Consider the following 26,820-nt stretch of genomic DNA (forward strand, 5'->3'; position numbering starts at 1 on the left):
CCCTCTCATGACAATATTCAGTGACAAGACAACTTATTGAAGTAAACTAATTTCCTAAAAAAGCCAAGAAATGCAGCCTGATCTTAGCATCCAGATTAATTACTTTGCTTTTAATGTCTATGTTCTTCATTCTTTCATCCATTAAATATCTTTAAGTATTCCCTATGCACCAGGCAAACAAACAGGAATTGGGAATATAGCAATAAGGAGGTGTATAGGTTCTTCTATTTGCCCTTCTAAGACCAACCCTTCATCCTACTCTGCCTTCCCTGCCAACCCCAAAGGGCTGATCTCTGTGAACTGTATCCACATGCTTCCTTATCCTCTTCCTGTGAAATTCAGCCAGTGGGAGGCACTGGTAGGAGATGGCAAAGCAGATGCAGAAAGAGGTCAGTGATTTCTCTTTCTTGGTGCACTATTATGGTAATGACTGGATTCCTCTATCACTACGGCTCCTATTGAGTGACTGACCCCTCTTCCATCACTCCAGTATCTAAAAAGATCCAATGACACCATTTTCTTCCTTTGCCTCTTTAGAGTTTGCTGCTCATGCAAATTGGCAGGATTATCTCCTCCCTGAGATAACTTGGTGGACTTCGAATTTCAGTGACCTCTAAAATCTCAGTAGTTTGCAACAACAAAAGTTTACTTCTTAATCACTCTAAGTATACATCCCAAGACAGCCAGGGGCTTTGTTTTAGGACTTAAGCTAGTAGAGCAATGAGCAGTCTGATTACCAGTCCCTTGGCAAAAGAAAAAGAGAACCAGTGAACCATGTACTGGTTCTTAAAATTTCTTGCCAGAAGCGACTTCTGTCACCTCTGTTCATTTAATTGGTCAAAACAAACCACATGATCTTTGGGCAGAGGTTAATGGTCTCTCAGCAAGGGACTTCAAAGGGAAGAAAGACAGAATATTTGGTGAACAGTAATAAAAGCTACTACATTTACCAGATGGGATCTTGCCAATGGATGGGAAATCATCCATTGATGATTGAAAAGTCTTGATAAGTCTTAGGAAGCAAAAGTCTTTTCCATAAGATACAAAGTTAATGTTGAGTTTTTAACTAGGACTGATATGGGCAAAATGTTCCCAGCCATCCACACAATAGTGTTCTGCACTAATAGCATTAGAATATTTCAACTGATTGGACAATTATTGTGCATTTCGAAAGAAAGCAGAATTAAGGGTGTATAAATTTCCTTTTGCCTGAGAGAGAAAAAGGAGTCAGTGATGAAGAAAAACAAAGAAAATCCTATAAACAAATCAGGTAGGTTATTTGTTCTTTATTGATTTATATGTCTACCTTTTATTTTAAAAAAATTGGAGGAGATTTTAGAGAACGATTCTTCCTCATTATTTTTATTTTCAATATTTTAAAACATCAAATAAAATTAATATCCACTGCAATTTTTCAAAGAATTTCTTATCTATAAAAAGTATTCATTTTCTCAAGTCAGAACACAAAATTACATACACTCAAAATAACAATTATGTTAAAATTATGTTTGTATATAGGTACAAACAAAAATTAAATGTGGAAAATTAAAATGAATATTGGTAAGGAGATACAGAATTTTTTTGTTTAATTTCTAGAATTATAATACCAATTGTGTGATGAATAATTTAAAGTGTTCATTGCCTATTATTTATCATCAAAATCTCCCACTATTTTCATTACATTAATGTTTACATAGTATATTTTGCTTGCTTAAAAATCCTACCTATTTCATTTCTGTCATGTTTTTTACTGTAGATAAATTAAATCATGTCAACTATATGCTTTCCTTCCTCACAGCTGAATAGTTCTCAGATATCACTTATTCTCCAAGCATGTGCACATGCTCAGATACAGAGATAAGAAATGAAAAACAATATTAGAATTATGCACACACATAATCCAAAATACACATTGCTAAACACAATAAAAATTCAATCTATTGAGTTCTACAAAAAGAGCAAAGCCAATGTACAGAAATCTATGAAATGAAAGCTCAAAGAGAAAATGATCATAATTAAAATGTTGTTCAATCAAATTTTAACATATTACTATAATTGCAATGAAAATTTTCCAAGTTTAAATTCTATTTTTATAGACTGTTTTTTTCAGTTTTTCTTGCAAATTGCTCTACTTCAGAGAAATATAGGTTTTCCATTTAAACAAACACGTTTATTCAACTATTCCTGTTGCCACTGAGTCACTGTTTAGAATTTAGTTTGCTGGATTATTTAATTCATCTAATTACTCAGAAATACACAGCTGGACAGAGAAGTTTATTCATAAGCTTTTACCAGAGCCATGAGATATTGCTATGAATGAGTACAGACTATATATGTTCCATGATGAAAAAGAAGTGAGAGATGGGCATGATGTTTATGATGCTCCCAATATTTTCAGAGTGTAGTCGACCAGTTTCAAATGATTGATTTAGAGTCTAGGGCATTTATATGTTTGGACAATAATTTACAAGAATGAAAACTGGTGTAACATTGAGCCTGATGTCATCACATTTTAAGCTCATCAGCAAAGTTCTGATGAAGAGAATCAGTGGTTGAATACATATTCTCTACATTTCTTGAGAAATGTTCTTTTCCAATGAGATTAGAAGGAAGATTTTTTTCTTTTTTTAATGGATTATTATTAAGCTCTAGAAATTCAGAATGTGTGAGAGTATATGCTATTACTTTTGCAAAACTGCAGAGGTGACAGTTTTATGATTCTGAAACTTATAATCTGGCTTGAACATGAGGAAACCTGGGTTCTAGTCCCAGCTCTGTCACTAGCACACTTTGTAGGCAAACACTAATTACTTGACATATCTATGTTTCTGTTCTTTCGTTAATAAAGTGAAAAGACAATATTTTCTTCCTATTTCAAGGGGATATTATTAGGACAAATGAAACAGAACTTGTTAAAGTACTTGGCACTTGTCAAAAGAAAGATGATCCACAAATCCCCATTATAGTTATACAACACTATATATTCTACCAGACCAGAAACATTTTCATAAATAAGAACAATGTATAAAATTATAAAGAAGGAATCTGGAAAGAAACTTTTTGAATATGGAATTATTAGAAATATCAATTTGTCACTAAATAACTCTAAGTTTCTTCTATGATGCAAGTTAACAGACAAAACGTCTGGCAATGGAGACTGAAATTGGATGCACATATTAGTCTTATTTGCAGTACATTGAATCAGTAGCAATGAACTTCAAAAAGAATTTCATCATCCATCTCCAACTTACTGGGACATCTTGAGAGTGTAATCTATAAGACTTGATTACAGTTTGGGGAAGGATAAGGGAGAAGGAGAAGTTAAGAATTACCTTGGAGACTAAATTGGTGGAAGCTTATGTCTTCAAAAAACAATAGATTCGTAGAAGTGTGAGTTGGTGTAATGGTGTAGGAGTGTGACATGTTAAGATATTGACCTTAACTTTGAATGTGCTGGAGATGCAGGTGTCCAGCATTCTTTAAATTAGTTACATTCCAATCTTATTTTAGAGGGGCTTCACCTAGCCACATTAGCTAGAATTTGGACACCCTGGTTTTTTTTGATGGAGACCTTAAAAAAAAGAATACTTTATTCTTGGTGGGAGGGAGACGCAAGAGGGAGGGGATATGGGGATATATGTATACGTATAACTGATTCACTTTGTGATTCAGCAGAAACTAACACAACATTGTAAAGCAATTATACCCCAATAAAGATGTTAAAAAATAAACTTTATTCTTTACTATGCAGTTGATAAAAAGAATGAGATAGAACTATATATAACAGTACAAGATAATGCCCTAGATATATTCAGAAAAACAAAGTACACAACAGTGAATATAGTATGCTCCCTTTGGTGAAAAATAAAAGTGATATATGCTTATATATTCATAAACTCATTCTGGAAAGATACAGAACAGTGGGTAATGTGTTGCCTCACAGGAATGATCTGGAGGACTGAGGGTCTGAAGAAGGAGAGAGACTAATTTTATTCCTTGCTCTGAAATCTGATATGTATATAGTCACCCCAGCTTTTTTTTGAATAGCGTTTGCATAGTACATATTTATATTTCTCATCCTTTTACTTTTACCCTGTATGTGTCTTCATATTCAAAGTGAGTTTCTTGCAAACATGATATATTTGGGTCTTGCTTCCTTGTCTAATCTTTCAACCTGCATTTTAGGTATTTAAACATTGATATTTAATGTGATTATTGATATTACTGGATTTAAATCTACCATCTTGATATTTGTTTTCTGTCTCAGAAAACCCCCATCCTCTTTTTTTTTTACTTCTTTTGGACTAATACAGTATTTTTATAGGATTCCATCTTGACTCCTTTTTGGCTTTTTCGCTATAAATCTTTGCTTCGTAATCTTTTAGTGTTTGCTTCAGGGTTTACATGTGACAGATACTGTGACCACTGTGTGTGTGTATGTATATGTATAAAATTCTAACCTCATAAGGTAAATGTGAATATCTCTATTTCACAGATGAAGTAAAAACATATTGCTGAAATTACAAATGAATGCCTCAGAACCAGAATTCAAACCCAGGTTTTCCTGACTCCAAAACATACATTGTAATATCAGGAAAATTTTATAATAACTTTAAACCTTGATATAATCAGAAGTCTATAAAGAAGACATAGGCTAAAAACTGAATTGTTATTACATTTTTAATTATTGAATATATACATGAAGATTGCAAAGAGATATAGGGTCTAAACATAATGGATTGCCAGAATTTGGAAATAAATTCAAGAATATGGTACTGTTATCTCTCTCTCTTTGAAGCTAACTATAGTAAAACAACAATGAAGAAATTAGCTATCTGCAGAAGTAAACCTTACCCTTAAGGCAAAGTTTTAAAATATGTCACTGATAATATTAATGTGTAGTGCAAATTTCCTTTCATATATTTATAACTGACTAGTGCCTGATTGAAATCACTATAGTATTTGAAAATGCAACTGCCACTAAAGATGGTTTTGGAGGCTTTAGCCCCCTTATAATCTCTTGCCTCCATTTTTAACTGGATAGCCACTCCTAAACCATTTTTTATATAGAGATTCTAGAACTCCTATTGTTTGGGAAAAAGAATGAAAGGAAAAGGGAAAAGGATGCCCCACCAATGAATGTAGATATTCCGGTCTCCTTCAAATTTTAATTCTTATGGTACATATACTCATACATATAATATATATATATTGAGAAAGAGACTTAATGGAATGATACCATTTATCAGATAATAAAAACTGACTCTATCCTTTCCAATAACTGTTTTGTTAATTAAGATATTAATTGCATACAATAAATATTACCAATTTTAAGTGTACAGTTTGATGAATTCTGATAATTGCATATAATTGTGTAACCACATCTTCTATCAAGATGTATTAGAACAATTCCTTCACCCTAAAAAAGTCTCCTTAAGGCCTTTTGCCCTTGATGACCTCTCCTCATTCCTGACTCCAGGCAATGCTGATACTCTTTCTATTACGGGTAGCTTTGCCTTTTCTAGCATTTCATAAAAATGGAGTTGCATGAAATATAGTCTTTTGTGTTTGACTTCTTTCACTTTAGCATGCTTTTAAAATTCATCCATGTTGCTGTGTGTGTTGCTGAGAAGTATTCTATGGTATGAATATACCATAATTTATTTATTCATTTGAAAATTGGGGTTGCTTTATGTTTTTAGCTATTATAAATAATGCTGCTATGAATATTCAACTACACATTTTTACATTGATATATGTGTTTATTTCTCTGAAGCAAATACAAGGAGTAGAACTGCTGGATCATAAGGTAAAATGTGTTCAATTTTATAAGACACTGCCAAACTGTTTTATAAAGAGGCTGTACCATTTTTGCATTCCTACTAACAATGCACTAGAGTTTTAGTTGCTCCATAACCTTGTCAACACTTATTACTGTCAGTCTTTATTACATTAGCTATTTTAGTGGGTATGTATTAGTATCTCATTGTGGTTTTCATTTGTTAGGCAATGTTTCAATGAAAGAGCTATATTTCCAATGTGTGCTTTCCTATTGGCAAAAACACAACTGACTTACGTACATTCTGGTTTATTATTGAGTCATCCATGAAGCTGTGTAGCTTCTATCAGTTCCCTACAGTCTTATCTACACTGGATGAATGGTAAAGACTTTTTGAATCTATGGAGCTGAAAACTAGCTCCTATACTTTTCTGTAATTTCATCAGAGTATTGCCTAACCCGTGAGACCTAGCCTGAAGCAGTCGGGTATCCTGCCTCTCTTCCTTCCTTCCTTCCACTCTCCCAATCATCCATTCTTCCAAATATCTCCTCTATTTACAAAGATAGGTTTTAATTTTGGAAAATTAAAATGATATAGAAAGGTATATATAAGAAAGAAAAATAATCCATTCAGTTTTACCACCCAAAGACTACCACCAACATGTTAATGAATTTTTTCCAGATCTCTCTTTATGTAAAATAAAAAGACTTTGTTATTATAATGAACTATTTAATTCTTACAACAACTATGTGTAGTAGATCATACTTTAACCCCACCATACAGATAATAAAACTAAAGAAAAAAAGGTTTCAGTACTTTGTCTCAAATTACAAAGCTTAGTAAGTGGCAGTACTGATATTCAAATTAAGGCAGTCTGAATCCAGACTGCAAGTACTTAACCATGCTTCTGCACTGTCTCTCATATATATGCCTATGTATACGTGTGTGTATATTCTTTGTATGTTAATGCAATCATATTATATCTCATGGTTATATTTACATGGTACATTTATTTAACCAATCCCTAATTATCGATATTTAGTTGTTTTCTGTTTTTCAATATTATAAACAACATTGCAAAGAACATTCTCTGTACTATTGTTCAATTATCTCCTTAAGATAATTCCTACTGATGGGAATGCTTAGTCAGAGTTTATGCACATTAAAGGTTTAATATGTAGTCCCAAATTGCCCTCCAGAAAAGTTGTACTTACTTCTCCAGCAACTGAGGATGAGATTTTCCCTTTCCCTGTATTCCTGCCAGCATTGGTCTCTATCCTCACCAGTTTTGGCTTTTTTATAATCTCCGCTAACCTGAAAGTTAAGAAATTATATCACACGTTATTTTATTTCATTTACTTGTTATTGGAGCTAAATTGTTAGTCTTTTAAAATATACAAGTAATGCATATATATTCATCAAAAATAGTCAAACAATACAGACTTATATGAAGTGAAAGTAGAAGTCCCACCTCCCATTTTTCTCACAGAAGTATCATTGTAACAGTTTAGTATATAACTTTGTAGAGCCTTTAATATTTACTAATATATTTATGCATATGTATGCTTAATTTTCCTTTGATATAAATGAAAACATCTTATGCAACTTGCTTTTTACACTTGAAAATATGTCCTAAATAATTTTTCATTTTTCTTTAACTGTTACATATTATTTCACTGTGTGGAGGTACCATAATTTATTTAACTAGTTCTGTTGATGAAATTTAGGTTAATTACATATATATGTATGTGAATAAATATATAGTAAGTACCTACTATATACAAGGACTGTTCAATAAATGAATAATAAATAATATCAATTAATAAATATAATAAATAATATTATATATAAATATATAATAATTTAAAAGTCCCGGTCCTGATGAGATTTCCATTTTGCTGCAGTGGACATTCTTATACATTTTTGCACATATACAAGGGCAAAATATTTCTGTAGCCATGTAAACATTTAAAATTTTGATTAATAAACATATAATAGGTCATCAATAAATACTAGTTGAGTAAAGGAATAAAGATTGTTCTCTAAAGTTAAATTAAAAAATTAATAATAAGCAGATATGTTTTATTTGCTGTGCATAGTGATTAAAACTTTTAAAATTAGTTTCCAACACTGAAAAAAGGAGTTAACTAAAATGGAGATTTCTATCATCTCTTGGAAAATTGGAAGATCTGGTAACACTGGGTTCACATTTGCACAGGGCAGCTACAGCAAAGTGATGAGTGAGTAGTGGTTTGCCACAGTCTTCACCATTCCAAATTTTCTTATACCAACCTACTGCACTCATCTATGTTATCTGACTGGCTCCTATAGCTTCTGAATTTGCCATTCTCCATTATGGAGTAAAGAAAAAAGATATCTAAAGGAGACAGAATGAGTCTCAGGCCTATAATGCTTACCCAGGACCTCATGCAATATATTAATTCATGTAATACAATTTGTGTCTTTCAAACAATAGCAGACATCAATGAAACTGAAAGCTGGTTCTTTGAGAAGATTAACAAAATTGATAAATCTTTAGCCAGACACATCAAGAAAAAAAGGGAGAGGACTCCAGTAAAATTAGCAATGAAAAAAGAGAAGTTACAACTGACACCGCATAAATACAAAGGATCATAAGAGACTACTACAAGCAACTATATGCCAATAAAATGTACAACTTGGAAGAAATGGACAAATTCTTAGAAAGGTACAATCTACTAAGACTGAATCAGGAAGAAATAGAAAATATGAACAGATCAATCACAAGTAATGAAATCGAAACTGTGATTAAAAATTTTCCAACAAAGAAAAGTCCAGGACCAGATGGTCTCACAGGCGAATTCTATCAAACATTTAGAGAAAACCTAACACCTATCCTTCTCAAACTCTTCCAAAAAATTGCAGAGGAAGGACTACTCCCGAGCTCATTCTACGAGGCCACCATCACCCTGATACCAAAACCAGACAAAGATATCACAGAAAAAGAAAATTACAGACCGATATCACTGATGAACATAGACGTTAAAATCCTCAACAAAATACTAGCAAACAGAATCCAACAACACATTAACAGGATCATACACCACAATCAAGTGGGATTTATCTCAGGGATGCAAGGATTTTTCCATATCTGCAAATCAATCAATGTGATACACCATATTAACAAACTGAAGAATAAAAACCATCTGATATTCTCAATAAATGCAGAAAAAGCTTTTGACAAAACTCAACACCCATTTATATAAAAACTCTCCAGAAAGTGGACATAGAGGAAACCTACCTCAACATAATAAAGGCCATATATGGGAAACCCACAGCCAACATCATTCTCAATGGTGAAAAACTGAAAGCATATCCTCTAAGAACAGGAACGAGACAAGGATGTCCACTCTCGCCACTATTATTCAACATAGTTTTGGAAGCCCTAGCCACGGTGATCAGAGAAGAAAAATAAATAAAAGGAATCCAAATTGGAGAAGAAGAAGTAAAACTGTCACTGTTTGAAGATGACATGATACTATACATAGAAAATCCTAAACATGCCACCAGAAAACTACTAGAGCTCATCAATGAATTTGGTAAAGTTGCAGGATACAAAATTAATCACAGAAATCTCTTGCATTCCTATACACTAACAATGAAAGATCAGAAAGAGAAATTAAGGAAACAATCCCATTTACCATTGCAACAAAAAGAATAAAATACCTAGGAATAAACCTACCTAAAGAAGCAAAAGACCTGTACTCAGAAAACTATAAGATACTGATGAAAGAAATCAAAGATGACACAAACAGATGGAGAGATATACCACGTTCTTGGATTGGAAGAATAAATATCGTGAAAATGACTATACTACCCAAAGCAATCTACCGATTCAATGCAATCCTTATCAAATTACAATGGCATTTTTCACAGAATCAGAACAAAAAATTTTACAATTTGTATGGAAACACAAAAGACCCCGAATAGCCAAAGCAATCTTGAGAAAGAAAAACGGAGATGGGGGAACCAGGCTCCCTGACTTCAGACAATGCTACAAAGCTACAGTAATCAAAACAGTATGGTACTGGCACAAAAACAGAAATATAGATCAATGGAACAGGATAGAAAGCCCAGAGAAAAACCCATGCATCTATGGTCACCTAATCTATGACAAAGGAGGCAAGAATATACAATGCAGAAAAGACAGTCTCTTCAATAAGTGGTACTGGGAAAACTGGACAGCTACATGTGAAAGAATAAAATTAGAACACTCCCTAACACCATACACAAAAGTAAACTCAAAATGGATTAGAGACCTAAATGTAAGACCAGACACTATAAAACTCTTAGAGGAAAACATAGGAAGAACAGTTTTTTACATAAATCACAGCAAGATCTTTTCTGACCCACATCCTAGAGTAATGAAATAAAAACAAAAATAAACAAATGGGACCTAATTAAACTTAAAAACTTTTGCACAGCAGAGGAAACCATAAACAAGACGAAAAGACAACCCTCAGAATGGGAGAAAATATTTGCAAATGAAGCAACTGACAAGGGATTAGTCTCCAAAATAAATATACAAACAGCTCATGCAGCTCAATATCAAAAAAACAAACAACCCAATCAAAAAACGGGCAGAAGACCTAAACAGACATTTCTCCAAAGAAGACATACAAATGGCCAACGAACACATGAAAAGATGCTCAACATCACTAATTATTCGAGAAAGGCAAATCAAAACTACAATGAGGTATCACTTCACACTGGTCAGAATGGCCATCATCAAAAAAATCTACAAACAATAAATGCTGGAGAGGGTGTGGAGAAAAGGGAACTCTCTTACACTGTTGGCGGAAATGTAAATTGATACAGTCACTATGGAGAACAGTATGGAGGGTCCTTAAAAAACTAAAAACAGAACTATCATATGATCCAGCAATCCCACTCTTGGACATATACCCAGACAAAACCATAATACAAAAAGATACATGCACCCCAATGTTCACTGCAGCACTATTTACAATAGCCAGGACATGGAAGCAACCTAAATGCCCATCAACAGAGGAATGGATAAAGAAGATGTAGTACATATATGCAATGGAATATTACTCAGCCATAAAAAGGAACAAAATTGTGCCATTTGCAGAGACGTGAATGGACCTAGAGACTGTCATACAGAGTGAAGTAAGTCAGAAAGAGAAAAACAAATATCGTATATTAATGCATATATATGGAATCTAGAAAAATGGTATAGATGAACTTATTTGCAAAGCAGAAATAGAGACACAGACATAGAGAACAAATGTATGAATACCAAGGGGGGAAGGGAGGGAGATGGGAGGTGGGATGGATTGGGAGATTGGGATTGACATATATACATTATGTATAAAATAGATAACTAATGAGAACTGACTGTATAGCACAGGGAACTCTACTCAATGTTCTGTGATAACCAAAATGGGAAGGAAATCCAAAAAAGAGGGGATATATGTATGCATAAAGCTGATTCACTTTGCTGTACGGCAGAAACTAACACAACATTGTAAAGCAACTATACTCCAATTAAAAAAAAAATTTGTGTCTTTCAGAAAAAGTATTGGTCAGCTTGGAAGCATAGAAAAAGGAAATTCAGGAAGTGAATGATGGCAATATCCTTCCAAACATATTTTGGAAATAGGATATATTTGCCAAAATAACACGCTGGCCTTTTCAGTTGCAGATATAGTACAGTGGTTAAGAGCATAGACTTTAGAGCTAGGCTGCCTGGGTTTGAATCTTGATTTTGCCACTTATTAGCTCTAGGATTCAAGGCAGTGCTACAGACTGAATGTTTGTGTTACTCCAAAATTCGTATGTTAAAGCTCTAATCCCCAATATGACGGTGTTTGGAGGTGGGGCCTTTTGGAGGTAATTAAGTCATGACATTGGACCCTCATGAATGGGATTGGTGCTCTTATAAGAAAAGGCTCTCCCCACCACGTGAAGGTACATCCATCCACAGACCAGGAAGAGAGCTCTCATCAGAACCAGACCATGTTGATATTCTGATCTCAGACTTTCCAGCCTCCAGAACTGTAAAAAAGTCTGTTATTTAAGCCACCTACACTATGGTATTTTGTTAAAACAGTCCAAACTGACTAAAACAGGCAGCTTATTTAACTTCTTTGTGCTCAGTTTTCTCATCTGCAAATGGGAAAAACAATGTATCCTACTTCATATATTTGCTGTGATAGTTACGTCACTATACCTAAAACACTTAGGAGAGTGCCTGGCCCATATAAGTTGTCATTATTAATATAAATGCATCAGACACTCATGTAACGATGTCCTTAAATCTTCCAAATAATCACTTAATTCCTTTTTTCCTAAATCCTCACCAGGAAATCTTCCAATGATTCTGTGTATGGCATGACTTCAGAGAGATGCACTGGCTTGAGTTGTATTGATAAATCCTCTCAAGATCTCTGAGGAGTATCTACCTATAGGGTTTTTGATTTGATTATCTGAATCTCTATCAATCAGTACATCATTGAGATGTGCTGCCAAGGAAGCAGAATTCAGTGACAGCTTGCAACTTTTTATTACCAGCAACAGTATTTGGCTATGAAGAGTCTCCCCTAAGTAAACTGGCAAGGAACTGAGATTTTTTGAGGCTGATTTTCCATTCACCTATTTTGTTGGCTTTATAAACTAATACATAGTCATTTATAACAGTTTGAGATTGTAGGAAGTGAGCTCACAATGCCTTTGAAAGGCAAATCTTGGGCAAGTCATTTCAATATATTATAAAAAGAATTACTTTAGACTATGCTGATATAAAATCTGTTATCTTGTTGACATTGATTGGGCTGCAGCTACCTTTACACTATCCATGTAGAATGCTATGCATATAGGGGTCCTGCTAAGCCAACTTTTCTTGAAGTTTGGGCAAATTACTTATCGACAAGTGGATTGACTACTTAAAAATGAGTTCTCCTTATTAACTTGTGAGTCTTTTTAAAAATACTTTGTGAAGTTTCAATATTAGTATGTTACTATGTTCAGGATTAGTATATTTGTTTCAAAGTAAATTAAAGCATTTCCTTAAAAATACTGGTGTTGAAATTCCTCATTTTGGCTTTCCATGACACTGGATAATCTGGCATCATTTTATCCATCCAACTTATTTTCCCTTCTCTCTTATATACTCTTACAACTTATCAGGCAGGTTTGCCCACTACTGCTGAACACACCATACTCATTCCTGTAGGGGAGGAAAAATTCTCTTCTACCCTCTTAGGTTCTCTGGCTAAGAATTAAACTCGCCTATGGCAGATTAACTGGCAAAAAAAACATACAAGTTTTACTAAAATTTCTTACATGGACATGGGAGCCTTCACAACAGAATGAAGATCCTCCCCACCAGCCCCCAAAAGATGGCAGAACCTACATGCTTTTATAGTAGGTTGAACAAAGAGAGGTAATTGTAGAAAAGTAACTAAACTATACGGAGAGGCGAAAGGAAGATAAGAATCCATATTTTTAACAAGTTCTGTTTGCACAGTTTTGGCCTTGATTCCCCATTTCCTATCTCTGGAAGAGAATATCTTTTTTTCTCCCAAGTACAGAGAAGGCACCTTTTACATTGGGCTTTTATCTCCTGCTTTCAGAAATAAAAAGGAGTTCAGAATGCCCTTATTGCACCTGCTATTTCTCAAGTGCCCTTAACTTAAAATAATCAGTATGCCAAAGTGGCATTTTTGGGGTGACATGCTCTGAATTCTTATATCTGTCTTTGTTTGTAAGGTCCACCTATTCCTCCTCTTCATTTCTGCCCATCATTCAAGTCCTGTTTTTTTTCTAGAATTTATCCTGTGGATTCAACGCATGGGACTCTCGTCATATGCATTACATAACTTGTTACTTTCAAAATATGCCCTCTTGTATTGTGAATATTTGTTTCATGCATTTGTCTTATCTCCCCAACTAGACTGCAAGCTCCTTAAATATTTGACTCATTTCATAAATATCCACGATCACAAAACTTTAAAACTGCATTTTAGATGCTGAAATTGGTATGCAGACTGTCACTGCTCTAGTCACCCACACTAAGAATAGCAGAGTTAATGAGAACATAATAGTATAATAAAATTGAATGCTTACTGGGTACAAGTCCCTTACATATATTTATTTATTTAATTCATAATGGTGACATCATCCTTCATGGTTTTCTTCCTCTCGCATCCAATGTTTAGTCCATGTGATTCTATTGGCTCTACCTTCAAAATAGATCTGGTACATTCCCACTTCTCAGTGAAGTCACCAGTACCATCCTGATTCCAGGCCCCATTATTTCTCTCCTGGATTATTGTAAAAGCCTCCTAATAGGTGTATTCGCAACACAGCCCAGTGTCATTCTTTCAAAGTTTTAAGTCATATGTCTGTTCAAAATCCCGCAACGGTCACTCACTTCAAAGGAAAAGATGAAGTCCTTAGCGGCCTACAAGAACCTATGTCACTGGCAAAGCCCACTGGGGTTCCACGGAAAAATAAGATGGAATCTAGGTGTTAAGGTCTAACTTCTTCTTTTGTGCTTAGTCTAGTTTCACTTGCCTATAGGGGGTCGTGTGCAGAGGCCTTGCACCTAACACGTGGAATCAGAGTTCCCAGCGCAAAACTGCTGCGCCCGACACCCCAAATTGCCTGGGCCGTGGGCAAAAGCCCTAGCGCACAACATCTCAATTCAAGATGGGGACAACATACCCTGTGCAGAAATGCTGCACCCAGCACTTAAGTCTAAGGTGCCCCCAGGAACACAACTGTGCCCCACCCTATTGACAAGAACCTCATAAAGCTGCCCTGCCCATGGCCTGTTGGGGAGAGCTTGTCTTCTAGAGCGAGAGCTCACACCTCTCCATTCTTTGACCAAAGAACAAAGCTTTGCTTTGCTTCTGAATGAACCAGGCAGGAGGACCCTTGTTGGAGCCCAACTTGAAAGGGTTGGTAATACTAAGACAGGCTGGGACATGGTACACTCTGCTGTAGTACTTTCACATGGACAAACGGCTCCTTGAGCAACAAAATACAAGGAAACTATAAGGGACTAAAAATAACTGCGTGCATGCTCAGTTGGGGCAAATTATACAAAACAAGATACAAAAGACCAAAAAAAGAGCTGGGAGCAAAAACAGGGTGTCAGGAGCAAAAGCAGGGTGCTGTGCATGCCCCCTGCACGCAACACCACCAAAGGGGTGGGCAAACCACCTAAGCCACCACTCCCGGCCAACCCCTGGACACCCCCTCTACCCTCATCCCATATAAGGAACCAGCTGCCCCTACCCCCACCCCTGGGGAGCGAGCAAGGGAAACTATTACTTGTTTTTGCTCCTCCCTGCTTGCCTGAATTTCTTGTCTGGCTTCTTGTCACCTTCTATTGATTGGGCAAGGTCAAGAACCATGGATGGTATCCGTAACACCTATATGATCTCCCTCACTCCATCACCGGAACCTCATCTCCCACTACTCTGAGGCTTCAGCCACACTGGCCAGCCTTGCTTTTCCACAAACACATAATGCATCTAGGGTCTCGGCTCTGGTTTTTTTCTTCTGCCTAAAGCAGCGGTCCCCAACCTTTTTGGCACCAGGGACTGGTTTTTGTGGGAGACAATTTTTCCACGGATTGAGGGTGGGGGGATGGCTCAGGCGGTAATGCGAGCAACAGGGGAGCAGCAGATGAAGCTTTGCTCTGCTGGCTGGCTCTCCCACCCACCGCTCACCTCCCGCTGTACAGCCCAGTTCCCAACAGGCCGCGGACCAGTTGGGTCTGTTCCCAACAGGCCGACAACCTCCTTCCTGATTCCTCTCAAGCTCCATTCTTTTTCATAGCACTTAACATGTTTCAACACGCTATGTAACCTTTTGGCAGTATACTGTCTGCTTTCCCCACCCCCATGTAAACTCCCGGAGGGAGGTGATTGGTGGTTTTTTTTTGTTTATTTTTGCCGCTCTATCCTTGCAAAGCACACCTGGCAGTCTCCCACGGGACGTTATTGTTTTATTCACGGATGTATCCCAAGAGCCTAAAACAGCGCCAGGTAAATAAAGGCACTCAATAAATACTTGGTGAATAAATTTAGAAACTAGATTTTCTTTCTGCAAGGACACTGCTCTTTGGTGATGAACCTTAATCAGCTTCTGAGCTTATTACACAAAGGGCCCAAACCACAGGGAGCCTAGCGGCCCTGGGAGTGGCCCCAGAGGTAAGTTGGAAGCACTGAGGAGACAAAAGCTAAAAAGCTAAAGGGTGCAGCTCTTTCTGGGGAAGGGGTGGGTGGGTGGCTGAGGAAGTAAAGACCAACTTGCTTTCCCTTTGCATGTCCACAAGTGTTTCAATGGGCGGCATAAAGGACTTTGAACATTCTCCTACCCAAACAAATCCAGGGCTCCGAGCCCGAGCGCGACGACGCGGGACTTGCCCTTCCCCAGGCAGCTTCAGTGCCCTCACTTAGGTGGTTAGGCCGCGCCTAAACAGCGTTCTTTTCCGGGCCGGGACGTCCCTGCCTCAGGGACTAGGCGCCAACGTGGCGCGTACTCCGCGCCCAGGTGCCCCGTGGGCGGCCGCAGGGGCCGCAGCACCGGTCGCCTGACAGGCGGCGGAAGGAACACCCGGGCGAGGACCTGCGCGCGTCACGGCGGCGGCGGCGCCCCGCCCCCGCCACACGCATGCGCGCTGCGCCCAGCATGAGGGTCGCGGCTCTGATCAGGTAACCGCCCCGGTGCCGCCTTCCTCCTCCCTGCTAGTCTCCAGTCCCTTTCTGCTGAGCGGCGGGAGCTGCCGCCACCGCCGAACTGACGGTGTCCCTGCAGAAGCCGCGTGTCGGGGGCTCGGCGGGTCCTCCCGGTAGCAGGAAGAGGCGGAGCTTTCGGGCTACCGCCCGGTCCGGCTGGTCCCCGGTCCCGGGCTGGCGCTCCTCCTTTCTGTCCGTCGCCGCCTCCTGGGTCTTCTGGGCCCCAAACTTGGGTTCAGATTGGTTTCTCTTTAAAACGACTGCTGATGTCTGGCTCTCACCGCCCGAGAGCTGGTTAAATTACTCCGACCCGACTCGGGGTCGGATTCTCAAAAACTGTAATGGGCTGTGAAGTTTGAGGGGCACTGCTTGACGCCACTTAGTCTCTCCCACCCTTTTCTCTCTTTCTTCATCCTCTTTTATAGTTCCCTTCAGTCCTTCTGCTGGTCCTCGGGCCCTGCCTGGTTCCCTAGGTTGTTACCAGCCCCGCCCCCTCCGTTAAAAGACCACCTCTCCCTCGCCTGCCGTCCCAATAGTGACTGGACTGTTTATGGCATAGATGTGTTTTACTTTGGTGCTCAAGTGATAGAGATGGAATTATCCTGTTTTATCTGAGATCCAGTTGCCATTGCTTTGGACACTCATGATTGCTTTTAGAAAAGTGACCTTACGGTAACATACTCCATATTCCAAAAGGAGTTTGAAATCTATAGTAACCCATCATGTTTAGGTGTCTAAATTAAGTCCTATGACGACCAAAGATTGGTCAGCTTAAATGTCTCCATACTCACTCTGTAAACTGAAGCAAAAGGGAAAAAAACAACAAAATGCAAAAGGGAAAAAAACAACAAAATGCAAAAGGGAATTTAGACTACTTGAACATTTGTTTGATGAGTTTTGGCTCTGTATAGAGTGAGATGAATAGAGGGCAACCATGCAAAGCCCATTGAAGATTTCATGAAAGTTTTTGTTCAGTGACCTACGAAATTAATACTGGCTGACAATAGTGTGACCTATTAAGGACTCGATATAACATCTTTTACTTCAATGCCATTGTTAGGATACTGGACTATAATGCCAAAATAATTTTTTTTTCAATGAATTTCTTCTGTAAACAACGTGATTAAGCTTCCAACATTATGGACTTCATTTGATCTAGATAAGTAAGAACAAAAAGCAGTCCAGGAAATGAGTAATTCATATCCACGTGCAGTTTACCAAAAGTTTAACCGTTAAAGTGAGACACTTAACTAAAGTCTCAGAAATGTTGAAGGGAAGGAGAGAAGAAGATTGGTATAATCCATTACACTAAATATTCTGTAATGTGCATATGTTACTTTTATAATAAAAAAGCAAATTACTTTTAAAAAAAGGCAATGTTGGAAAATTGTTGCTAAAATGTAAGATCTGTATAAATGTTGGAAGACATAAGTAGGAGTACAGAACATAATATGTACATACAAATATGAATGCATACGTAATACATATATACATTTGTATGCATATACACTTGAATGTATTTGGATTTAAACTTAATACAGTGAATCTGTTTGCAATAAATATATTTAGTGTGTGCACTAAGAGATGGGATATGTGTGTGTGTTCTAGGGAATAAGTGAAACCAAGATTCTTACATTATCTTTAGACCATGAAGAGCATATTTTCCTAATACACAAAAGATTGCATCATTGAATTTTACAGTTGAATGACACCTTGAGGATTAGTTAGACCATTCTCTAATTTTATAATGAAGCATGTGAACCCAAGCACATTGAGTAACTTAGTTTGGTATTCCAGAATTGGGAACTGAAATTCTGATCTTGTGAAGGATGTCTGTCCTAACATGCTGATGTACTTTGTGGTGTTCTAAGAAGTGAGTATGGTACTCAGCATTTTCCAAATGTAATTTGACCTTGAAAACCTTTTGTTCTTAGAGTACTTGTTGGACACTAGTGTTCCACAGAACACAATTTGGGAAATACTATCTTAAAATCATATTTGAAATCTTAGCATATTTTAAAATAAAAGGACAAGTTCTGATTGTATACCCTTTAATCTTTAATATTCTAAATATTGTAAAGAATTACATCATCTTGTCCTGGGGAAATAAAACAGTGAGGTTCAATAGGAGAAGTTGTGAAAGAGGTACTTGGGGGAAACATCAGAAGCTGAGGAGAGAGAGCATGATGTGTAACTTCACTTTGCCCCTTGCAGTCTCCCTCCCCTTGAGAAGTTCTGGAATGACAATTGTTACTGATCAGAATATGGTAGAGGCTGACAAATGCTGGGAACTAAAATAAAAGGCAAAATGGCCAACTTCTAGGGTAATCAGTCTCTTGGTTTCTTTGTTTATAAATAGGTCTAAACATTATCTGGGGGTACATTTGCAGATTTTAGCAAAGATTAGAATGAAGGGAAACAGGAATAAAACAAAGGAAGAGAGACAAAGATAAAACAAAGGAAGAAACATGCAACAGAGCACTAAACTGAAATAGTATAGAGGTTGCCATTCAACCTTGTTACAGATGAATGACTATTGGTCTTGAATAAGTGATTTGCCAGGTAGGTAGATTTGGTACCAGAATTTAGAATTTCCTGTCAATCTGTTTGTTAGATTTATGACTCAGGCCTTATCCTGCCATCATATGTAGTGATGGCTGAAAGATGAAGTACTGATAGTACTGATGTTTAACTTTAGCAGTGTAATTCAGCATTTTGCTTTCAACCTCTACAGAATTTGAACCCACCAAGTACATCAAACTTTGTCATTTGATTGGATCTCAGATCTTTAATTTGATCCTTTAATTGGTGATGGTGACCCTTGTTAGAGTTCTTAAAGTGGAACAGAACAGATGTTTTTTCCTACTTTTTCATAGAAAATTTCATCTGAGAAGTATATATAATAGTTTAACTGAAATGTAAAATTAAATCATATTTTATTTGCAAAACACTTTATATATTAAGCAAAGCCACTATCACAAACCAAAGAGTTACCATTTTTTGTTTAGCATAGTCTTTGTTATAACGGCATATAATTTCATAAGCCCTTGTGAGTAGCAGCCTTAGATAATCAGATTCGTTTGATCAGTTGCGTATGCTATGGAAATTACATGTGTTTTTTGCATTCTAATGTAAAATAGTCCCTCAAATATTCTGAAAAGCTGAAAAAATGTGTTCTATTTCGATATCTAATGAGTCTATGTCAAATAATGGTCAGTAACCTGATATTTGTCTCATCTATTTCTTTATTTATTTTTTAGTGGTGGGAAGGACAGCTGTTATAATATGATGCAGTGCATTGATGCTGGGCATCAGATTGTTGCTTTAGCAAATCTAAGACCACCTGAAAACCAAGGTAAGTGTATAACTATCAGAAAGTTCTCTAAATGACTGAAACTCCAACCTCATAATCGCATTCTATTGTATGCAGTATGCAAACAATAAAAGGAACTCATATATCTTTAGCACTGATTACCTGCTATGTTCTATGCTAAGTGTTTTCGATTACATATCCTTTACTCCTCGCAAGAACGCCTAGAAAGTTTTATTAGACAAAGATACTGAAGCTTAGAGTTTTATAAATTTGTCCAAGGTGAAATAGCTAGAATAAACTTGCAGAGCTGACACTTGAATCCTCTTACTTCAGAGTGCACTGCTCTTCTACTACAACACTTTTCCAAGTGTTGTTGGCAATGCACAGTTAAATAAGGTACAGCTTCTTGGATCTTGGGAAGTTAAGACATATATTAATAAATGATAATATATGAATTTTGTTATTAAAAGCATCCAGTTTAGCCACCTTAGATGTAAGCTAAATGTGTGAGACTTGAGAGAGCCATAGAGCAATGTATTTCTACTTTTTATTTGTCTGTGGTAATAAGGACATCTACAAATAATCCATAGACCTTATTTTAGCTACTTTTTTCAGTTTTTCTCCCATGAAATGTCCCCATTTAGAACTGTTTTTTCTCTGTGCCCATGTCAGTGTCCAGATTTCCTCTTTTAATAAGGACACCAATCATACTGGATAAAGGCCTTACCCTAATGACCTCATCTTAACTAATTATGTCTGCAATGACCTTTAGGACTTTAGCACAGGAATTTGGGAGCGACACAATTCAAACAGCAACAATATCTTTTTTTTAATTGAGATATAATTGATGTGTAGCACTGTATTAGTTTTAGGTGTATAACATAATGATTTGGTGTATATATATATATATTGTGAAATGATTACCACAATAAGTTTACTTAACATCCATCACCACACATAATTATAATTTTTTTTCCCAATCAGACTTTTAAAAAAAGAAAAATATTCACTGATTTGCTTTTTATACTCTTTTATTATACCCATACAACCATAGATATTAACTGCTAAAATGTAATAGGGCAAGATTAACACTTGTCTAACTCTATTACTACTTTTCTAGTAAGATCGTTTTATCATCCCCTTTACTTAACTTCTTTCAAGATTCCATGCTTTTGCTCTACTATTATTTTAGGATGAATTATTAGTGAAAACCCTAATCATAGTTCCTGGCATGAAGTAGGCACCCAGTAAATTTAGTTGAATCTGCATCTAGCACTAAATATTTCCTTCCTTCCTTCCTTCCTTCCTTCCTTCCTTCCTTCCTTCCTTCCTTCCTTCCTTCCTCAGTGCTGGCAGTATATTGAATTTTTGTTTTTATATCATTTTACAGTTGTTTTCTATTTATTTTGTCTTTTTCTTTTTTTTTCTTTATGCCCAAATAGGTTGTTTGTAAGCTTCTTGAGAGGAGAGGTCATATCTTTTGTGTTCCTTTAATTGTTCCTCAGCACAGGACAACTCTGTGCCTCTGATAAGCATTCACTCAAGGTTTATTGATGGACAGATGAATAATGAACTAACTAGAATTAGCCCTGCAAGAGCGAGCAGTTATTTCAGTCAGATATTTGAATTTTCTTTCCTTCTCTGATTAAGACCCAAGTAATGCTGGAAGTGAAGTGGGGAAGATAGAGATTAGAAATATTTTATAGGAAGAAATAGAACAGGTCCTGTGGAGGTTCTGTAGAGGATAAGGGGTAAACATACACTTTAGGATTTTGTACTGGGCTTCTGATGATTAATAATAATAGCTTTTTCGAAGTTATATGTTTAGAAAATAACCTCCTATTTCTGACTTTAAATAATAAAGAGAAAATTCTTTCACTAAGGGTGAGTGGGAACTATACTATAACTTCTATATTATAAAAGAAGAAGCAGAATTTCCTTGCAGGTTGTGTTCTGTTACCAAAGGAAAGAATTTTCTTATCCCTTGTGGCCAGTCAGGCAAGTGAGTTTTTTAAGCTTTCTATCTTTAGAGGTGTTGGGATTTAAAAAGCAGATTGTTTTATATAATATATAATACGTACATGATATAATTTCATTCCCTGGAGTTTCTATCTTCAGCTTTTCTATATGAATTATTACAGTTACCTTGTACTGAATCATTAACGTACAGAGCTTCCTTGACTTACAGTAGGCTTATGTTGAAATAACATAAGTTGAAAATATCCTGTCATAAATTCATTTAATACACCTAACCTACTGATCATCATAGCTTAGTCTAGCCGACCTTAACTGTGCTTAGAACACTTACATTAGGCTACCACTGGGCAAAAACATCTAACACAAAGCGTATTTCATGATAAAGTGTTGAATATCTTATGTGGTTTATTGAATTCTGTAGTGTGTGGAAGTGAAAAACAGAATGGTTGTATGGGTACAGAATGGTTCTAAGTGTATTGGTTGTTAACCCTTGTGATCGTGTGACTGACTGGGAGCTGTGGCTCTCTGCTGGGCATCACACAGAGTATCGACCACGTATCACTAGCCTGGGAAAAGATGAGACTTCAAAAGTCGAAGTACAGTTTTTACTGAATGCGTATTGCTTTTGTACCATCGTAAAGTTGAAAAATCCTACATTTAACCATTTAACCAAAAATCCTAACCTTAACCAAGTTAAGGACTGTCTTTATAACCTTCCATGTGCTCTGGGTTCACTAGCAGAGTGGTAAGATGACACGCAAAGTATATCTTTAAATTACGCCTCATATGGAATGGAACTATTTATTTAGAATATTGTTAGTGAGAAAAAATTTAGTAGTAAATGGAATTGGAATATTACAAAGTAAAAGCTGGAAAAAATCAGAGGCAACTCTCATTGTAATGGAAGAGAATAGATGGCTGTGGGTTGGTAGATGGAGAGGGTTTAGCTAATCGTGATTTAAAGTCAGCAGGAAGTTGGTGATTATTGAATGAATCACTGACTGACTTTTTCCCCCAACCACGTAAAAGGAATCTTAATGAAGAATGACTGGTAGAGATGACTTCAGTACAAAGTTGGTTAAAGTAAATTCACAGCACTGAGTTTTCAATGGGTAGTCTGGAAAAGACTTTATCCCCATTAATGGGGATAAATGTGAACTTGTCATAAAATTCATAAAGCCATCTCTTTAAATTTGTAGTAGGAACTTTTGTGGTGTGTTAATTGAAGTGTTTCAGGCAACAGTGGAGCCTTTTGGTTTTATTTGCTCTCATACCATTGTTGCTATGTAGCTTCCATTAATAAAAGTTACATTGTGGTTGGGACTAAATGGAGCCTTAAAGGAAAATTGTCTTCCAGGTTTTTGAAGTCAGTAAAGTGTTCTAATTATTAGGCTAACATCAGGAAGTTTCTTGCTAAGTAGCTCAAAGTTATTTAAATATATTAATTCGATTGTATTAATTGCCTTTAAAACTAATACATTTAAAGATCTAGTTTAAACTTGAGATGAAGGTAATCTGAAAGGTTTTTAGGTAACTTTAGCTATATCTCTCCTTCCTACTGGGACCAGGACTAGACAGATTTATAATAATAATGTGAGTACATGGAAGCCAGTCTGTTCTGTGGGTTCAGAAATCTGGTGAGCCAAAATCTGATAGCATATGGTGGCAGTTTTGATTATTGAAGGGCCCTTACAATATCATTTTTCATGCCTTTTGATAGAATTCTTTCACATACAGTGGAAAGCCTAGACCTGCTTGGCATATATGCATATAGAAACACATATATGTCAAACATTGTTTTGTAACTTTTTGAAAACTTAATAATGTATTGTGACCATTTTCCCTGTCATTAAGTACTATTCTACCATAGCATTTTCTAGATATTGTGTTTGGAACACAAATACCCTATGAAAATATAAGTGTTCTGTGGATAGATAACTTAGAGAGATAATTCATACACTCTCCCCTTGTTAGAGCACCTTAAAGAAGAATAGCCTAGGAAGAACTGCAGTTAAAACACCTGTTTAATATGGTTTATCCTCATTTTTTATAAATTTATTTGACCACAGAGTCCTTTTTTTTCATCCAATACCTATTAATATCTCATGGAATTTCTATTCTGCAGAACATACTTTAGAAAATACTCCTCTTCAAAATTATATGAATGGCTGCATAGTATTTTATTATGTGAATATACTATCATTTTAATCTGTTATAAACAATGCTGTGATGAACATCTTTGCAGATAATCTTTGTGTATATTCATGATTCCTTTTTCTAAAAAAAAGAGTGTTAAGAAATCAGAAAGCATATTCCAATATATTTCTAAGTTTATTTGTATCACCAAAAAGTCTGATGTGACTCATCTGTTTTGAATATTTCGCTCACTGATATTTTTGGAATCTTGTGGCAACCAGTGATTGTGTTACTTATTAGCTTAAGTTATGTTTCTATACACATTTGTAACTGCTCTAACAATACTGAATTTATATATGTTTATATGTTTTATTGAAGTAAAAATATAGAATATATCAAGAGCATCTAAATTTTTTTCTTACAAATATTTGTCACTTATTAACTAAGTACATATTTAATTAAGAGTTTCTTCTACAACTCTAGGTGACTTCATGAATAACTTTGAATGATTTGAAAAAATATTTATGTAATAAAATCTTTAATCAAATAAACTATTCAAAATTTGCTGGATACATTACTCTTCTCTTTAAACGTTCTATATATAGTTTTAAAAATTTATATATACTTGTATTTCTAATTGCAGAAGAAATGACCAGAGCTGATGTGAACTGGATGCAGCTTGAACAAATGTGTAACTCTTATATATTTTATTTCATTTAATAACTGAAGAGAGATATAGTGTAGTAAGCTTTTAAATTGTGTTGACTGCTCTCCAAGCAGTAAAACTTCAGTGGACTTTCAAATCCACTCTCTTTCACTCTGTTTGACTGATTATTTCTACTTTAATTGTTGCAGTGGGGTCAGATGAACTGGATAGCTACATGTATCAGACAGTGGGTCATCACGCCATTGATTTGTATGCAGAAGCAATGGCTCTCCCCCTCTATCGCCGCACCATAAGAGGAAAGAGCATGGATACAGGACGAGTGTACACCAAATGTGAAGGTGATGAGGTTGAAGATCTTTATGAGCTTTTGAAACTTGTTAAGGTATGCAGAGTAACTAATTACCTTTACTGAATTTAGTGTGTAATTTAGTAAATTACATTTACTGAATTATTTAGTAATAAATAATTTACAACTGCTAGTAGCCCAACTATCCTTTGAAAGGATATTTTGTCTTTTTGGATAGAAAACTATTACTATGCCTTTATATTACATAGTATTTAAAAATAGAACTTTTGGTGTACTCTGGCACCCATAACTATCAAATGATATTTAATTAAGTTCTCCTTAGGATTTTGGAGCTGATGGCCTTTCAGTCATGATTTTAGCAAGTACTTTTTGAATACCTACTATGTGCTTGTTATATATAGTTCTAGGCACTGAGGATAGGGCAATGAACAGATCAAACAAAGTCCTGTTTTGTTGGAGCTTACTTTCCAGTAGAAGGAGACAGACAATAAACAAATTATATGCTTGGTGGTGAAGAGTACTATGAAGAAGTATGAAGCAGAGTCAAGGTGCTCACGAGTGATGGCAGGGTGTGGTTAAGCAAGACCTTTCTGATATGGTGAAATTTAAATAGACCTAAAGAAAGGGAGAGACTGAGCCTTACTTTAAGTTAGTAAGAGGTATGAATTAAATACTTAAGTCCTTGTATATAAGAGTTTGGCAGTCAATGTGTATTCATTATTAATTTCTCTAGACAGAAAATTTAGGAGAGAAAGTATGGGACTCATATATCTAGTAAGTACTATACTTAGTAAATGTTAATTAATAGAGATCCTTTTAAAAGGATAAAAGCAGTTATCTTTTATCTTTTCATTCTCATTGATAGTCAATTACTTTAAAAAGAAACTGGTAGGGAAAACACTTAGAATTGTTACATAATTTACTGTCTAGTTATGGATGGCCTAAGAAGTAGATACTTTTCAAAGGAAATCACAGGGACCTGATTTCTTCCCTCTGGGGATGTACATGCTAATAACAACTATTCTGATTATCAAACAAAGGGGAAGGCATAAAAGAAGTTTTCACTTCTCCCCATGTGCACAACTAAGACCTTGACAGCATTCACTTTGAGGTGTGAAATACTGAGCGCAAATTCTGCATTTTCAAAATTTCTTTCTCAGGGTACAGAGAAACTGTGTATTAAGTTTTTAGCATAAACCAATATTACAGAATGGTGGGACTCAACACTAGAGGTAATTGTATTGCTTAAAAATCACTGATAACTGATAACTTTGGAGAAACTACGTGATAATAACAGGCTTCCAAGAAAGGGAAAGATAATAAATTACTAATCAATTTAATTAAAAATGGGCTGATTAGTAGTAATTAAGAAGAAATTTCCCTTTCAATCCATGCTGTCTTTGGAGAAATGGATGCTTTGCCATTATCTTTATAGTAACCGTCAGTTACGACATAAATTAATGCTAATGTTAAATCTTGACAACTTCTGCTTTGGAAGTTCGTACATGATAATTATAACTATAGCTGAAAGAGATGTTATCAGGTTGTCTGGGACTAAATAGTTCCTTCTTTTTCTGTGCAAAAATATTAATTTTACTATAGGATATTTTAAGGACATAAATATTGGAAATATATTGCTTTTATGGAAGAGATTGTATAACCAGGCTTTTATAGTTAAATCCATTTATAAAACACGGTGCAAAGATTCCAATAGTGGTCTTACATAGTCTAATGAATAATTGAGTAATTATGGAAAAAACGAATTGAGAGGAGCTATAATTCTTCAAGTTAGACTTCACTTGTTCTAAGGAAAAGATGGAATTGCATTTTTTTAATCCTTTGAATATTAATGAAGAATTGAAAGCATTTAGATTCATTTTCATTTTAAA

The 26,820-nt window shown here is 35.8% G+C and overlaps 1 protein-coding gene and 1 long non-coding RNA gene across 6 annotated transcripts in view; one reads left to right on the forward strand and one right to left on the reverse strand.

Annotated features, from left to right (window-relative positions):
* LOC132359517 (uncharacterized) overlaps window positions 1–16,488 on the reverse strand; it is a 583,379-nt gene extending 566,891 nt beyond the window's left edge. Inside the window, exons 1-2 of one of the 3 annotated variants that reach the window (XR_009500864.1) lie at window positions 16,171–16,488; window positions 6,995–7,094 (exon numbers count right to left, since the gene is read on the reverse strand). This is a non-coding gene — a long non-coding RNA (uncharacterized LOC132359517). The remainder of the gene's footprint in view (window positions 1–6,994; window positions 7,095–16,170) is intronic. The other 2 variants (XR_009500863.1, XR_009500862.1) reach the window with 2 other exon arrangements.
* The window catches only part of DPH6 (diphthamine biosynthesis 6), a 177,587-nt gene continuing 167,172 nt past the window's right edge, over window positions 16,406–26,820 (forward strand). For 2 of the 3 annotated variants that reach the window (XM_059913676.1, XM_059913677.1), the window contains exons 1-3: window positions 16,415–16,507; window positions 19,792–19,886; window positions 24,813–25,006. In XM_059913676.1, coding sequence (XP_059769659.1) covers window positions 16,467–16,507; window positions 19,792–19,886; window positions 24,813–25,006 — 330 coding nt within the window. In that variant the 5' untranslated portion in view covers window positions 16,415–16,466. Of the gene's footprint in view, window positions 16,508–19,791; window positions 19,887–24,812; window positions 25,007–26,820 lie in introns of all 3 variants that reach the window. The other variant, XM_059913679.1, reaches the window with a different exon arrangement.

The sequence above is a fragment of the Balaenoptera ricei genome, chromosome 2 (genome assembly GCF_028023285.1).
Source record: "Balaenoptera ricei isolate mBalRic1 chromosome 2, mBalRic1.hap2, whole genome shotgun sequence".
Classification (NCBI taxonomy): Eukaryota; Metazoa; Chordata; class Mammalia; order Artiodactyla; family Balaenopteridae; genus Balaenoptera; species Balaenoptera ricei.